Source organism: Aulonocara sp. 'chitande type north' Nkhata Bay, linkage group LG13 (assembly GCF_057382095.1).
Source record: "Aulonocara sp. 'chitande type north' Nkhata Bay isolate Kocher_YH1m ecotype deep benthic linkage group LG13, A_spYH_male_GT1.1, whole genome shotgun sequence".
NCBI lineage: Eukaryota > Metazoa > Chordata > Actinopteri > Cichliformes > Cichlidae > Aulonocara > Aulonocara sp. 'chitande type north' Nkhata Bay.
Window position 1 is genome coordinate 28240473 of NC_141356.1, and position 16436 is coordinate 28256908.

Genomic DNA, 16436 nt, shown 5'->3' on the forward strand with positions numbered 1-16436 from the left:
CACACCAATACCATTGATGTAAAAATACTGAAATTGTACTTTACAGAATTGCTAGATGACCAGATGCTGGGGGCAGAGGAAGCATGTTCACTGCAGACCAAGTAACCCATATAGTCATTATGGCGATTGCAAATAATCCTATACTTGGAAATAGACACTTGTGTTCGTTTTGATGTGTTTGAATAAACACCAGTACTTGAAGTTTGGATCCCTCTATGCTTATGGATCTATGACAGAAGTATGAGCTCAAACTGACATAGCCTACCTTGTGCACAGAGAAAGCAAAAGCCAGATGTGTTTTGTATTCATACCATCAGTGTGCAGTTGGCGCATTGTGTGCTTAGTAGATGATGGCTTGTGTGTACTGTTTGATACGGAAACACCATTTTTACGAAGGTGTGAAGAGTTAATCTAGCTGTGTTCGCTTTTGCAAGAGAACTACAATGTTTTGATTATTGGGTGACAGGTTTTCTTATTTGTGTGAAGAGTTTTGCAAAATTAGCCAATAGTTACAAAAAATGTGCTTAAGCAATCAGAAAAAACTGTAATGCACATGTTAGCCAAGTTTTGCTGTAATACTTGCAGATGGTGCCCACCAGTTTCTGACTCATAAATTCAAACTTTATGAGTTGTATTGAAAGGTCATTGGACTTTTCAGCCCAGTTACAAAGCACAGAAAGCTGTAAATGCACATATAAATTTGCAAACACAACACATTCTGATTTGTTGATTTATGCAAAGTGTGCCCAAGAGTAGCAATAAAAAATGGTTTTCAATAAATGACCACAGCTCAGACTAGCTTATCCTTATTCTCTTTAATTAAAACAAAGAAAAAAAAATGGAAACACATGAGCAGTCAGGGAATCCATAAATAACGATTTCCAGCAAAGCTCAGGCTCTGAACATCATTCCCGAGTTAACTTGTTCCTTTTTTTTTGTCCTTTTTACAAAAACAGTGTCTCACCATCACATCTAAACTCATTCAACCCTCATTGTTCCAACACGTTCCTAACCCCAACCTGTTTTCTTTGCTGCAATAGTGTTTATGGTGATCACACAACATACAGAGCAAAGCTGCAGAATGCTGCACGTGGCACACAAGCAGAGAATCTGCAGTCTTGCTCCGTGGTGCGTTTCAACACCAGTCACGAGCGCCTACTCCTGGTAGGTGACACCAACACTTATTCCAGCTCCAGCTTCTTCTTCTTTTCAAGTATCTGAGAATCACAGTAGCTATAATCACCATAAACAAGACTGTCAGACCATACATTGTTTCCATGGCACTGGGCCAAATAAAATTGTTGTGCTGCAAGTGAATTTTAACAGGAATCTTGAAATTTATATCTTATATTTGATTTTTAAATAGCACTCCATTTGCTGTAGAAAAAAGGCTAACAAAATTAGTCTGGCTGAATTGGCCCCAGAGTTAGATTTGTCAAAAAAAAGGAAAAAATAAAGAAGATAAATTAATAATTTACTACATCAATTTATCTCTTTCATAACCATTACCTGGCTTTACTGATGCCAAATATAATATGAAAGCTAAGGACCATTTTCAGGAGCTTGGACAAGTTGGAAACCTCCAGACATGTAAAGTACAAGGTTGTTATGATCCAATTCTTTATATACTGACAGGTGCAGATGAAACTGAACTGGCTCTGGACTCTCGTGTTTTCCGTGTCGGTATGGTGACGACACAGCATGAAATTCCGACTGTGGCTTCTGGCAGCTCATCATCCTCAGTCCATTCATTGAGGTCAGGGTTGTAAACCTGAATGCATTTCTTGTACTTCTTCTCGCCCTCGTTCCAGCCACCGAGGAGATAGATCTTGCTATTCAAAATGGAAATCCCTGCTGTGCTCACCCCCGTGTGAAGAGGTGCGCAGTAGCTCCACTGCCCACTATGAGGGTTGTAAGATTCGACAGCAAGGACGTCCACCCTCTCCCCGCGCCCTCCTAGCTGGCTTCCGCCGATCACATAGGCGCGGTCTCCCACAGTGGCGGCACAGTGCCAGCCTCGAGGCGTGCTCAGACTGCTCTTATCCTGCCAGGTGTCAGTGGAAGGGTCGTAAGAGCACACAGACCTGGAGTAGGCGTTATTAATGTAACCTCCAGATACAAGTATTTTTCCGTCGATCACAGAGCTGCCGTGGCAGCAGCGGGGGACCTCCATGGGTGCTTTCATCTGCCACTGGTTGGAGGAAGGCACGTAGCACTCCACGGAGGCCTGCACACCATCAGCATTTCGCCCTCCGATGGCAAACAAGAGGCCATTGAATGTGTTGAGGCTGAAGTGGGTGCGCCTCTGGATCATGTTGCTCAAGTGAATCCAAGCATTGAACCGGGAGTCATACCTAAGGAATGCAAAAGGGATTATTTTATGCTACACATACACTAACTAAAATGACAGATGGTGGGCTTGCCTGTCTTAGTTCTTACCTGCAGAAGTTGCTCACGGCATGTTTTGCCTGGTTTCTTGCATCATTCTGGTCCTCACCCCCCGCAACATACAGGAATCCGTCCAGGACTGCAACACACTGATTGAAGCTCTTTGCTGGCATCTCCGTCAGCTTATTCCACACATTATCTGAATCTCTGTAGAGAACGTCTTTGCTGAGAGATTTCTCTGTCAAGGCAGGGCGTCCGCCAACTGTGAGAATCACTTTGAGACCACCACGTACTTTTGTTCTGCGTGACTGGAGGATGTTCTGTTGGTACGGAAGCAGATGGTAATTCATAGCATCGACGAGGAGGCGGTGGCACTCGGGGTCCTGCATCATTCTTGGCACACCTTGGACATGATTCACCAGGTCTTGGGGAGTGATAGTGCCAAACCTGATGAGAGTTAGCAGATCTGCCGCATACTTTAACCTCTTCTCATCAAAGTCCAGCCATTTCATGGCAATCTGGAAGGCTGTAACTTCAGAAGGTAGCTGCAGGGAATCATCTGACAGAAATTCGCTGATCTGCTCATAGGTTAGCTTCAGGAACTGCTCCATCTCAGAAAACTCAATGAAGTTCTCTCTCATGAACTTCTGAGTCGCTTCCTTGGTTTCTTTGAGGTCATAGGCATCAGCGATATTGGCTACGTACATGCAATTCTCCACACTGAGCTCCTGCATGAGGAAGTCACTGCACATCTTCACTAAGGTGCCAATCTGCAGCAGCATGGCTGCAGCAATAGTGCTGCCAATGCTGTAGAGCGACAGAGTGAGCTTTCCTGAGTATGCGTACGTAATTGCAGCAGCGAGGCCAACTGGTGAGAGGTCGTTCAGGTCTATCTTCTGGAGGGTCGAGTCCTTCTTCAAGATGTTTCTAATGTACTCACTGCAAGAGGCCATGACAACCTTGTGCACATCAAATGACTTTGATTTGGTGGCGACTGTTAGATCACAGAGGAAGCTTTCGTTTCTCATGGTGCTCAGACCTTCAAGGAGGTTCGGGGCATACACAGAATCAGTGACTTCAGTCGAAATGCAGCTAAAGCCATTTCCGCCTTCAAGCAGAGTGTTCAGCCCGTTAATCTTGTTGATGGGGCTGTTCTCAACCATCAGGGCCATATCATTTATGTCTCCCTTGCTCTTTTTGGTTGCCTTGTTCTTTTTGGGTGCCATGGTTTTAGCAGCAGAACACAGCCCGGACCTTCTGAAAAATGAGCACATAAATGTTAGCTTTTTTAGTCTATTTCAACTTGAATGGATAAAAAAGTGTTTTATGAGCGAACTAGATAAAACCAGCTGCAGATAAAGTGCGACAAATGCAACTTGTGACAGAAATTAATTTTTCTGGGTTATCTTATTGATGAAAGCAACTCATTTTAAGCAGTGGGGACAGGGGCAGCAAAAGACACAGCTACCCAAGCTAATAGGTAAAATAACTGGGTAAAAAAGAGCACCCGAGAAAGCAACTGAAGAAAGTGTTCAGCTCTTTGTGAAAGACCATAAGGACAAATAGTTATAGACATTCAAAGACTTTAAGGAAGATTCAGATAACCCTCAGAGAAATTCCTGCACAAAAGGGACAGGGCGGAGGCTAAAATGAACTGAGGCAAAGCAGAAAAACTGATTGTTAAAGATTTGAAATTCTGTTTGGAACTCATTGGTGCCCCGTCCCCAGGGCTAAAGAAGAAAAGGGAAAATCTAGCTTAGTGTCACAGTGTGGGGTACGAGAGCCAGCACGTGTGAGGACATGAGGGTTCAGGAGGTGCACATGGCACCCTTTATCCTGAAAATCACATAGTCAGGCTTTTAGGGCAACATATATTGCCATCCAGCCAACTTGTCTTTTGGTAAGAACCTTGCTTATTTTAACAAGACCATAATGAACTGCACTGAGCTCACCATACCCTGTGTGAACACTGAAAATGAGCTTATATTTTTCAATGAACAATAAAGTTTTTACAGTTTTAAAATGTGATGTGTTGTCCTCATAGTATCATCAATGAGCGAATAATTGCTATCTGTTTTGTATTTATATTTTATATTATCTTATTATATTTCTAATTTATATTAATCATTTTCTTGTCAAATATGTAAGATGTCTCCACCTTCAATGTTGGTTTTGTTTTGGAACTGTTCAGATTTCTTTTGGCAGATTTGAAAACGTGTGCTACCAGGTGAGCCAGGAGTGTTTAAGTGCATCAGCATGCTCCCTCGTTGCATCTGTCACAATTTATCAGCAGCATGTCCAGGAATAGCAACACTGGCCGGCTCACCCATGACGTTCCTTTTATAGACTTTGAGACATGAACAGCAGGCCTAATGTCCTCTGACTGTTTGCTTGTTCTTTTCTTTTTTGACACTTTTCTTTCATAAATTGTTTCAAGTTTGTCTTAAAGTCTACAATGACGACCGTATACAAGACAAAACACTATCAGAAACGTCATTGCTGGCATTATTTACCACAGGCCTAGCAGACACAGATAGTTCTTTTTCCCATGCCTATGTTTGAAAAATGAAATTACAAGTTCTACTCATCAGACATTTTTGATATTTTGAAGCACAATATTTGGAGCGAGAAAGCAGATTTTCTGTTCTGTAAAAGCTTACAAATGCTGATGTACGAGCTTCCTCTGACTGCCTCCTGCTTTGTTATAATGCCAAACAATCAAGCTTTAGAAACTTACCTAAAAAATGAAGTTGAGGCCGGTGAAGAGGGAGCTTGCACCTCCAGTTACTGGAGCAGGAGAGAGACCAGCCGTCACCCCCGTGGAAAGGGATATGCAGTAAACTCCTCCTCCAGGGGAGTGGGTTCCAATCAAGTATTGTGCAATACCAGTGGCAGAAGACCCTCAACGTGAAAGTGTCCCACAATAGCCTGTAATCATCTGATAACAACATACTGCCGGGTGGCTGTGTATCCTCAGTGGGATGCCATGTGTTACGTGATTAGTGCAAACAACTTTGTACACTTTTACAATAAAACTATTAAAAGTAAATATTCATTTGCAGACACGATGTCGCTGCCAAATAAAGGTTTAATTATAGAGAGGCACGTGCAACATTTAAGCAACGTTAAAAATGTAATTGCAAAATTCACAGTGACCATACTGTCATTTGTTTTACAGCTTTTTTTATTGTAATATTTTTTTTGTTTTACAGAACATTCATGTATTCCTAAAATACAGCCAGCTTACATTAAAATGATGTTGTAATATTTACAGCAATTAGTGTCCCAGTACAGCACATTTAATGATCTGCATGCTAAAAGGCTACAGCAAAAGACAGAGACAGCAGAAGTCTGAGGAGATGTTGAATAAAGGTGAATTCTGCAGCTTGAGAAAGCATAAAGATGAAATATTTAATAATAATAATAATAATAATAATAATAATAATAATTATTATTATTATTATTATTATTATTATTATTATTATTATTATTAAATACTCATTAAAACATCAGCATGTAATTGTGGGGACTTTCTCTTGTCAGGTCTTAACTTTACAGTATAAAGTGACTTGAGGGGATTGTTGTGATTTGGCATTATATGAATAAAACTGACTTGAATTGAATTGTTCTGAATCAAATAAATTATTTTTTCAAAACTAACCTGTTTATAGATACAAAACCTTCACTTTTTTAAATCACACCAGCATGGATTATTGCTGTTTGCTGATTTGAAGGGTGCTATATCCATTTTATTGGCCTTACACGTGTGTTCAAAAGGCCAACAGCTTCCAGATAGGCGCCTGCAAATGACCAAAATTGAGTTAAGTCAATTTTAATTTAATTCAGTCAGTACCAAATCTCCACGATAGCCCGTGGGCACCTCTGATTGTAAGACCCACACAGTAAAAGGTCCCATAGCAATAATATTCTCAAGAAGCACTATATGTTACCGGTTCATATACACGTATTTATTATAAATTGTTGTAATTATAGGACCCCCCTCCCAGTAAATGCTTTAAGAAGCAGCTCTTTAAACAATAGGCTTAAGATGATCCAGCATTAGTGGCATCATTTTAAAAGCCACACCTCACATACCATTATATCATTTGCCACTAGTTCCGCCCATTACTATAATAGTGTCATCAACGAGCGCGCGCTGCCCGCTGTGTGTAGACGGCTTCACGTGAGTCACCGTGATGGCCAGCAGCTCTGATGTGGTGAAGAAAATCATGAGGCTCAAACGTCAGCTCTCAGACAAAGCAGATCCTGCTACGGTAGTTATCGTTTGATTTAAACGGTTTAAAACGTTTTTCTAATCCCAAAAACCCGGAAAGTTTTGAAGAATTATTTCACCGCTGTTTTATTACCGGCTGAACAAATCCCACCTGCTTTAGTCATGGCTTTGTCTAATCATTGGCTCACAACACCTGCTGCCACATCGGGCGCTATTTAAAAAATGACTTTGTTCCCTTAATGAAAATTATGAAGCTCAATTTGATTTTTGTTTTTGTATATATTTTGTATTAGTATATGTGTGAACAGAAGCTGAGCTGGCAGTGTTTCCCTGCCGCTTTCACACAGCACTGAAAATCCTTTGATTTGGTGTGTGTGTGTGTGTGTGTGTGTGTGTGTGTGTGTGGAGGGTCAGGCTGTTTAAACTGGAGGCGCTTGGCTGCTGCTAAAAATGGCAGCTCCTGCAGTTGTTCAGCTTATGGCTGCTGTCCATCATCAGTGCACTGCAGGCAACTTTAACCACCTATGCCTGTGCCGTATAAGCCTTCTCATATCGTCTTTGTATCCCGTGGATCAATTTTCAGTTGAGGAATTTACACGCAAAATCTGTAAATGACCAATTTAGCTTTAAAGACATAAGCTGGTGCTACTACTACTACTACCACCTCCCATCAGCCAGCCACGGCTATATCCATTTATAGTTCAGGGTAAAAGGAGCAGTCTAAGTGGGTGTGTAAGGTCCCCATACATAGGTTCTGCTCTAAAATGCACAGTCAGCTACTGTGGCAATCCAAAACCAGGACTGCCATATTTGGCAAGTCAGTTTATCTTTGACAGAGGTCCCATTCTAGGTACTTTTTAACCAAAAACAATCAATCGAATCACCTTTATGTTGACAAAAATGCTTGAACATTATGAAATGCACCACAGCATGGCTGCAGGGATAATATGCTTGTCACTCTTTCCAGGTTCTAAAAATCTTGCAGAAACTCAAGGATCTGGATATCACTTTAGATGTTCTTGCCGTGAGTCTCTTATTCACAGACTGTTTTTTTGTTGATGTACATTGTGGTTGATTTTCATTTTTATTCCCCTGATAATGGTCTGATCATCAATTAGGAGACTGGAATTGGCAAAACTGTTAACTCCTTACGCAGACATGAACAGGCTGGAGAATTAGCAAAGTCTCTAGTAAAAGGTTGGAAAAAGCTGCTCTCCAAAGAATCCACAAGGTAAAGTGCATTTAACAATAAAACATTGCTTCTTAATTTTATGTGTTTAGCGGCTTAATCTTGAATTTTCATTCTCCGCAGCCGTGGAGAAGATGGGACTTTCTCTGAGAGCCTTTCTGTGAAAGACAAACTAGATGATCAAAGCAGTCCAAATAATGGAAATTTGGAAATGGAAGATGTGAACAATAATCTTCTAACATCTCATCACAGTAAGAATAGTGATTCTTCAGATGACGGCAACTTTAAAACAGGGAAAAGGAAAATGGATTCACAGAAAGGACAATGTGAGGGACGGAAAAGAAAAACAGACTGTGAGAAAAGTCCAGAAAACCAGTACGTCTCCCGGCACGACGTGTTGACACAGAAGGACAAAATGGACAAGAAGAAGAAAAAGGATCGGAGCGACCGAAAACCTGGAGACTGCGATCGTCTGCTCGGAAACAAAAACTTGAAGGAAAGCCAACAAAAATCCAGATCTGATTCCAGAGAGAAATGTAAAAGTGCCTCTGAGAGTGGGAGGTTCGGGTCAGACAGGGAGAAGAACACAAAATCAAAGCTTTCGAAAGAGTCGAGGGGAGGCAAGGAGGATGACAGAATGTCAGGAATGTTGAGAAGCTCCGACGCCCAAAAGAGAAAAACAAAGCATATAACTTCGCTGGAGTCTGAAAGGGAACATTCAAAACACAAGAAGGCGAAAACGAATGAGACTAAAAGTGATCCAGAGGAGCCCTCTATGTCTTTTGAGTCCTACTTGAACTATGATATGACTGTTTACAAGAGAAAGGAGCGATCTGGAATGAGAAAGCCGCCCAAAAAACCCAAGATGATTCCCAGTGAGCAACAAATAAAAGATCCTGTAATTAAAAATATGGAGTTGGCCCCAAAACAGGTATATTTGTCAAGAATCTTTGCTTACGGAGAAAAGGCCAACTTGCTGATGCTGATTAACAATGCCTCATTATTTATAGAAGTTTCTGGAGCCTGTAATGCACCTGATGAACATTCCTTTGCCTGCTGCTTTACCTGAATGTGACAAGCCCTCCAGCTTTGACTACTATGAAAGGAAAGGTACACGTTCAGTAAATGCAGGTGTATTTTCAGCTTTATCATTTGGCTCTTGACACCTCTGCTTTCGTTTTAAAGTGGAGAAGGAGCCTGTGGAGCCTGATTTCTGTGACGTCTCTGAGGAGTCTGCAGTCTTCACCGGCCAGCGTCTCAACAGGAAGATGCAGGTGTACTCTGGTGCCAAGACCGTTTTTCTCCCAGCCATGCTGAGCTTGTACCAGCAGTGTATCCGCACCCTCCAGAACAACATTAACTGTGAGTGAAGCCCAGGAAGACATTTTTTCCTAGGCTCTGTTGGTTTATGTCTGATTTAATAATTAGGTGCAGGCATCTCTTCTTAGTGCTTTATGAAACTGGCGGGGTCCCGTTTGAAATCCTCGAGCCTGTGTTGGAGAAGTGTACCCCAGAGCAGCTGCTACGCATCGAAGAATGTAACCCAGTAAGAAAGTGACACGCCAACATGTTTAGTGCAGAACAAAACCTTGTGGCCACTTTAATAGGTCTACCTGACCAGCAGTGGGTTTACTCCTCCCAGTTTGTACCTGTAAATCTGGGTTGAAAGCCTTGTTTATCTGCTTTTCCTTAACCACCTAATCATTACTGTTTGTGATATGGATTAAGAAATCAGTTTTAAGAGTTTCATGCCCCTTTCCCAAAAAAAGCAAATATTTACCCAATAGGAGTCAGGTGATCTACCACATAACCTGAATATTTGTGGATATAATTTTTATGATAATGATCTAATGATAAGTACACAAATATAAATCTGGATTTAAAAGGTTAGCATTTTTAACTGCACTACTTGAGGCAGGGCTGTGAGGAACTTTGATTTTCATTATACTTCCTGGTTGGTTATTAATTTATTAAATACTTTTCAGTCTATCTGGTATCAAAAGGTGAGAAGTGCACAATTAAAGTTCCCATTTTTACATCTTATGTTTGTTTAGAGAAATGGACCCTACAATAATGTGAAATTGGAGAAAAGCAGAATACCCATGAGCTGGGATTGTGAAATTGGGCAATCGGTTTATATTTTATATGAAAGGACAGTTACACAAATTCTTCCAAATTAGTTTTTTGATCCTCTAGTCAAAGTTTTTTTTCCAGTCGTCCTCCTTGGCTATCAGTACAACAGATGATCTTTTTCATATAGGCAAGATTCAACATGTTTTTGATACTGCCTATGTGTCTTCTCTGGGCTTTGGCTAATAAGGTGTACACCTTCAGTCAACAGAGAAGTCTAAACTTGCGTGCCAATGGAAAGTGCATCTTTGTGAGAGGGCTCCCACACTTGGCATCGATGATCGAGCCACATTCAAACTTTTAGACTGCGCACGTCATGCAGAACAATGTTTATTTGAATAACCTAACCTTCTGACCTCATTATGCTTTATTTATTTTGTTTTGTTTGGTTACAAAGTATGTAGAGGATGTTGTCTCCTCCAAGGAGGTTATATTTTTCATAGCGTGTTTGTGTAATACTGTAAACACAATAGCTTGAAATATTCTAAGTGATTTCTAATAAAACTTTGTAGGGGTGTAGATTTGGGGTCATGTTAACAATTCATTAAAATTTGGTTTGGCCACAAGGTCTTCAAGGCCTGGACAAAAAAAGGACTTGGAGACGTGATTGTGACAAATGTTGTTTTGTCAATTTCACATCTGCCGTTCTTTCAAATTGACCCCAAAATGCTTCTTATCTTTAAAGTATTGTTGAGAGAGAATGAGCTGCCTAATTAGAAATACACTGAAATATACTGTGTATACTGTGGTATATTATAGTTTAATAAGGTCAAGGTATTTATGTGAAGTTATTTACAAAATTAATGCCCATCATCTATTAATTATTCCAATGTAATTGTGTAAACATCTGTCGTGGTACTCTTACTGTACTACAAATATCTTAATTTTTTTCCCCCCCCATTCATTAATTTTGCAGATCTATGTCGGCGTGACAGACCATTTATGGGGCAAACATTGTCAGAGAGACTTCAAAGACTCCAAACTTCAAGAGTATGAATCATGGAAAGAGATGTACATCAGGCTATCTGAAGAGAGAGAAAGGAAACTGAAAAGACTGACAAAAACTATTGTCTCAGCACAATCTCAGAAACCCAAAGGTGACTGCTCTACACTGAATGCAACTCGGGTCATTCCTACTGGTGATAATTCAGAAATAAAACAGCCATATGGTCGATGTAAGACATTTTATTGATTGATATTCATCCAGAAGTTCTGTATGAATTAAAACTCTGAAATTTGTAAAAAGTAGAAGAAAAGTAGTCTCTAGTGAGGTTTGTTTTGTATACTGGCTTTCATTAGACCTTTTTTTTTTTTTCTTTTTTTTGGCATCTCTTAGGTCGGCAGGTGAAGATGGCATTTATTCACACGGTTGCCAAGCCACCGAGAGATGTGCGAATTCAGCAGGAAATTCATGGAACTGCTGTTCAGCAGCCTCATCAGCCCAGGAGCAGGTGGGTTTCAGCCTCCTACATACAGATGATACATCTTCTGACCAGGTTTTCGTAAAATCACATTAGAGCATATTTTTCTAATGTTTATATATTCATGACATTTATATTATTGGTCTCAATATTAAGTACACGAACAAAAAGCCCATAAAAGAGCTTTTCTGGGGGATTTATATGCATCTGTTTATCTTTGGCAAAGTGTGGACACCTGGCTCGTTCTGTTCCTTTTCCACATAATAGCCCTTAACCACAACGTGATCACTAAACAAGAGCAGCTTAGCGGGGTCATAACCCATCAGAGATTCATGTGATAACGGTGGGCGAAATGCTTTTTGGGTGAGCTTGGCTAAACACAGGAATTAGAGCAATGTGCTGGATAAACTGGTTTTATTCTAGTTGTAGAGAGCCTTGGGTGCTTTTGTTGTGAGTTGTTGCAACATGGGATGTGCTCACCAGCAGTGTGTAACACCGATCTTTGGAGGTAGATGGACACTAATTTTGTAGTTTCATCTGCATTGTTTTTTTGTTTTTTTTTACTCTTTTAAATAGTTCAGTTTATTTCCTCTGTTCAGTGTCAAGATTCAGGACAATCGATCGAAGCAGAGTTATGAGCCCAGCAGGCCCAGCAGCACCAGTTCAGGGGGAAGCGGAACACAGGACGCGCGCAAAAAAACAAGTGAGCTGGTAGTTTATGGCTTTCCAAGCCTCCCAGATTGATTGCTTCAGTTGTTTCTTTTATGCATATTTTTCACTGATCATCAGGCTGGAGGTTAAATGAATACATGTGCCATGTGCATAGTAATCCTGACATCATTTTACCTGATGATTTATACTTTTCTTTGTTCTCACAGGAGTGGCTCCAATGATGGCGAAGTCCTTGAAGGCATTTAAGAAACAGCTCGGACGTAGATAAGTGTTTATACAATGCTACGGTGTGGATGTGCACAACATGAACTCGATCAATGATTAACTCTGGGCAGTAATAAGCCTGTGTTCACTTTAGATTATTCTGTGTTGCTTGTCTATATGTACTGTGATCAGGCAGTGCCATATTTCTTTTCTGCAAGTTGTCTTCACTATTAAATGGGCCATGAAGTCAGCAAATTTACTTGGCTTTGATTTTGTCTCTGTTCTTTAAGGGGAACAAGGTCATCCATTTAATGGCATTTGGTGCCCTCTAGAGGATATTTTGTTAAATATTTTTCTCTTTTGAAATTGGAGAGTTCATAGTCATATTATATGGGCATTTTGACATTACTGATATCATATCTCTCAGCTCTTGCAGGACTATAAATTCAAAACTGAATCCAAATGTAGCAAACGTGTCAACTTTATGTGCGGTACTGTGCAGTCTTGAGATATCCCTGATTTATTAATATTTTGCTCCAAAGAGCTAAAGCTGGACTCTGTTCTAGTTTTTTTTTTTTTTCTTTTAAAGTGGTCTTGAGCAATAGTTGACAGAAGCCATTTCAACAGACAAAAATAATGGCTGCTTTCTTTGCTCATTTTGAATCCAGTAACCACTTTCAGAGGAATGTTTTGTCTAAATCACTTAACGCTGACCTGTGACTCATCCAGTTACAAAAAAGGCAGAAAACTCATGGGATGAACCAATGTTGTGCCTGCACATAACAGTTTTAATTTGGGTCTTTAGGCACTTTTCTTTGGTCAAATCTGCAAAAAATCCAAAGATGAGTGTGATGGGGGAAAATGGTATTTATGCACAAGCAAAGGTTTCCAAAATATTCTTTGCTGAAAATGTGGTATATCACTGCATGGCGTTCTTATAAAACACACAGGATACTGGACAGATGGAAGATGGCCCTTCAGTTTGATTCATCTGTTTACTGAAGCCTCACTAGGCATGTCTGTGCAAAGGGTGTCTGTCAAGAAGTCATTAAGAAAGGGAGATGGGGAGAAAAGTCAAGAATTGGACTGCAACAGGTCTTATGGTGAGTGCAAATGTGAAACTTTTGGATTAAATGGTCAGTATATACGGAGGTCAAAGAGGTACGACAGTTACTACAGTCCTCTGTAAAACAAGGTGGAGGATCTATCTTGGTTCAGGGTTGCATTTCAGCCAGTGGTGTTGGATCTTGTCAAGGATGAAATTTTCATCACAGCAAAGTGCAGATTGTGATCCACCACAACCAATGATCCCAAACATACTGCCAATACGGTGAAAGCATACCTGGATACAAAAACACACAATGGAGCACTGAGTCAGGAATTTACGTCCCCAGAACCTGGACTTTATAGAAGCAGTGTGTCAGTGCGCCCCAGGGCAGCTGTGGCTACAATGTAGCTTGCTATCGCCAGTGTGTGAATGTGCGTGTGAATGGGTGAATGACTGAATGTAGTGTAAAGCGCTTTGGGGTCCTATGGACTAGAAAAGCGCTATACAAATGCAGGCCATTTACCATTTACCATCATCTTGGCAGAGAACGGAACAAACGGAAACTCTGAGGGTTAATGAAGCAGTCCTTCCACAAGAGGACCAAATAAATAAGACAAATGGAGCTGATGCTGACCCTTAGAAGGATATAATCAAGGGATTATTTGTCGTACTCCGCACATTCCTCAAGTCTGACCTCGGCGAAGTAGCAGAGGGCAAAAGATGGCTGCAGCACAATGATTCACACTTGTGCAAACAAACTGTTAATGTTTCTGCATCTTCATCAAAGTCAAAGTGCACAAAGCCATTGTAGTTGACCTAAACCAGGTATATAGCTGTCAGTGGGTAATTGGTTGAACAGGGTTTATATCCTATTGGGTAAGGCAAGGCAAGGCAAGTTTATTTGTATAGCACAATTCAACAAGGTGATTCAAAGTGCTTTACAGAGACAATACATTTAAGAGTGGGAGTTGCCAAAGTCAGTGCATTAAGTGTCACACCTCCAAAAGTACAAAATGACAAAATACAGCAAGTACAACCACAATTCCAAAAGTTTGTATACTGTGTGAAATATGGGGGGGAAAAAAAACCTGGAATGCGATGATTTGCAGATCTCACAAAACCACATTTTATTCTCAACAGAACACAGAAAATATAAAACGAGAATATTGTTTTATTTCTAAGAAATAAACTTTTTTCTTTTTTTGCTGTCAACAATTTCAAAATAAGCTACCTTTTTTTTTTTTTTTTTTCTAAATGACATCAGAAACAGCAGTATGCGACATTACGTGATGGCAGAGCTTCAGTTCATCCTTTGTCATTTTTTTTTTTTTTTTTTTTTTTTTTATTTATTTATTTTTTAATAAATAGGACAGGGGGAATGAATGAGAGAAAGAGGGGGAGAGAAAGAAAGAAAACCAAAGGGGAGAAGAGATGGTGAGAAGGGGGGGGAAGAGAGAGAAAAAAAAAAAGAACTCCTGGGTCACCTGTATGGAGAAAAAAAAAAACAAACAAAAAAAACAAACAGAGGAGACAGCAAACAACAAAGAGCAACATAATAATAGAGAAAACAAAGCACCATCACAATAAACTAGCTAGTCATAGATATCAATATTTACTAAATAATAAACGATATTGTGCAGCACGCAAGATAGACAGCGCACAGTGTGCTTTGAGGCAGCAGCCAAGAAAGCTTTAGTCCGCGTCTGTGAATACCCATGTGTGCATACCTGTGTGGATCAGCATGCTTGCATTCCAAAGGTTTCTCCATGTAATGATCTGCTAGGGAGTGTGGGGGGGCCACAGCCCCGTCCTCCAGGGTGTGAAGCGGGTATGGAGGAGATCAAAACTCCAGACATCCAGAGGCCCCCAGAACACAAGAGACCATGGAAGACCAACAGAGGGGCAGCCGCGCCACTGTTCCAGTAAGAGCTGAGGAGAGTCCCAGATGAGAGCTCGCCCAGCAGCCGCGGAGCAGAAGTCAGGGGGAGTTGCAGTGACGCGCCCGTGAGCTCCGCCGGCCCCCAGCTGTGCCTGAGTGACCGAGCCCCAGGCCGAGAGGCCGGGGGCACCCCACCTCCATTGTTTTATTTCTAAGAAATAAACTTTTTTCTTTTTTTGCTGTCAACAATTTCAAAATAAGCTACCTTTTTTTTTTTTTTTTTTTTTTACAAAATAGTATAAAAATGTCTCAGTGTAAAGATTTTTCTATGCCCTATTGTGAATACAACAATCAGTTGCCCTCCAATTTTATTTACATTTTACATAGTATCCCAGCACTTTTGGAATTGGGGTTGTATAAACATCTGCCCAGTGTGACAAATTTAGATATTTGTTTTAAGGCTGCAAAGTGTTTAGAGTATAAATCCCAGATGTCTCTTTATGGAGCAGTGACTTGCGGTGACATGAAGAAGGTAACTGCTTTTTAATAATACAGTCTGTGAATAATGCTATCCAATATTATGATCTATGTTTTTTATACATTTTTCAGTCTGCATGTCTTAAAAGTTGCACAGGGGCATCTCAAAGTAGATGTTGTGCAGCTGCAGTTGATAAAAATGTAATGGAGGACTTTCCCAGTATGTGGTTGCATAAGTACCTGGTATTTGACAATTAGAACACTGTGCACAGTGGCCATGGCAAAACAAACAACCATGCAGACTGGTTAGACAGCCATGTGAAGGTATTTCTGCATACAGCGGAAAATGCTGAAAAACTCAGTTACTTTTGGTGCTCTCGGGTGGCGCTTCATTAATAACAGAAGTGAAATTTTCTGCATGAGCTCAGCAACACTTTTGAAAACCACTGTCAGAAAACACAGTTTGTCTCTGCAACCATAAAATCAAGTTAAAACTTGGAGATTCTGAGAAAAACAGAATTACAAGTAAAGTTTCGTTTGTTTTTGTTTTGCTCTTCGCTTTCCTTCTTGCCACTCTGCCCCTGGCATTGTTACACTATAAATGTAACAAATCTAAAAAGAAAAAGAAATCGGCTAACAATAGGAGTCAGGAGGAGACCAGGATTTTTCTTGCTAAAGGTGCCACAGTTTAGTTAAAAAAAACACAACAGAAAAAAAAATGCTGTAACTTTTTCTGGGTACAAGCTCATGTAAGATGGACTGAGGCAAAGTGGAAATCTCTTGTGGTTTCTGAT

The 16436-nt window shown here is 40.4% G+C and overlaps 2 protein-coding genes across 6 annotated transcripts; one reads left to right on the top strand and one right to left on the bottom strand.

Moving 5' to 3' along the window:
* Positions 1 to 800: 800 nt before the first annotated feature.
* On the bottom strand, positions 801 to 5217 carry klhl31 (kelch-like family member 31). 2 transcript variants are annotated; one of them, XM_086259713.1, is made up of 3 exons: positions 5126 to 5217; positions 2440 to 3645; positions 801 to 2354 (listed from the first exon to the last, which is right to left on the bottom strand). In XM_086259713.1, the coding sequence occupies exons 2-3, from the start codon at positions 3612 to 3614 to the stop codon at positions 1622 to 1624; spliced, it is 1908 nt and encodes a 635-aa protein (XP_086115839.1). In that variant the 5' UTR covers positions 3615 to 3645; positions 5126 to 5217; the 3' UTR covers positions 801 to 1621. The 2 variants fall into 2 exon arrangements, with proteins under 2 accessions (XP_086115839.1, XP_086115841.1); XM_086259715.1 differs by having other exon boundaries at positions 2440 to 3642; positions 5126 to 5190.
* A 1311-nt stretch (positions 5218 to 6528) lies between these two features.
* On the top strand, positions 6529 to 12484 carry eloal (elongin A, like). 4 transcript variants are annotated; one of them, XM_086258118.1, is made up of 11 exons: positions 6529 to 6662; positions 7590 to 7646; positions 7741 to 7853; positions 7935 to 8742; positions 8822 to 8921; positions 8997 to 9173; positions 9260 to 9357; positions 10858 to 11116; positions 11278 to 11392; positions 11962 to 12065; positions 12241 to 12484. In XM_086258118.1, the coding sequence occupies exons 1-11, from the start codon at positions 6585 to 6587 to the stop codon at positions 12300 to 12302; spliced, it is 1971 nt and encodes a 656-aa protein (XP_086114244.1). In that variant the 5' UTR covers positions 6529 to 6584; the 3' UTR covers positions 12303 to 12484. The 4 variants fall into 4 exon arrangements, with proteins under 4 accessions (XP_086114244.1, XP_086114246.1, XP_086114245.1 ...); XM_086258120.1 differs by having other exon boundaries at positions 10858 to 11038; XM_086258119.1 differs by having other exon boundaries at positions 8825 to 8921.
* Positions 12485 to 16436: the final 3952 nt, after the last annotated feature.

Coding starts and splice junctions, on each gene's coding strand:
- klhl31 (XM_086259713.1), bottom strand. CDS start 3,614: ATGGCACCCAAAAAGAACAAGGCAACCAAAAAGAGCAAGGGAGACATA. Junction 2,355..2,439: donor GCCGTGAGCAACTTCTGCAG/GTAAGAACTAAG, acceptor TGCATTCCTTAG/GTATGACTCCCGGTTCAATG.
- eloal (XM_086258118.1), top strand. CDS start 6,585: ATGGCCAGCAGCTCTGATGTGGTGAAGAAAATCATGAGGCTCAAACGT. Junction 7,854..7,934: donor CTCTCCAAAGAATCCACAAG/GTAAAGTGCATT, acceptor CATTCTCCGCAG/CCGTGGAGAAGATGGGACTT. Junction 12,066..12,240: donor GGACGCGCGCAAAAAAACAA/GTGAGCTGGTAG, acceptor TTGTTCTCACAG/GAGTGGCTCCAATGATGGCG.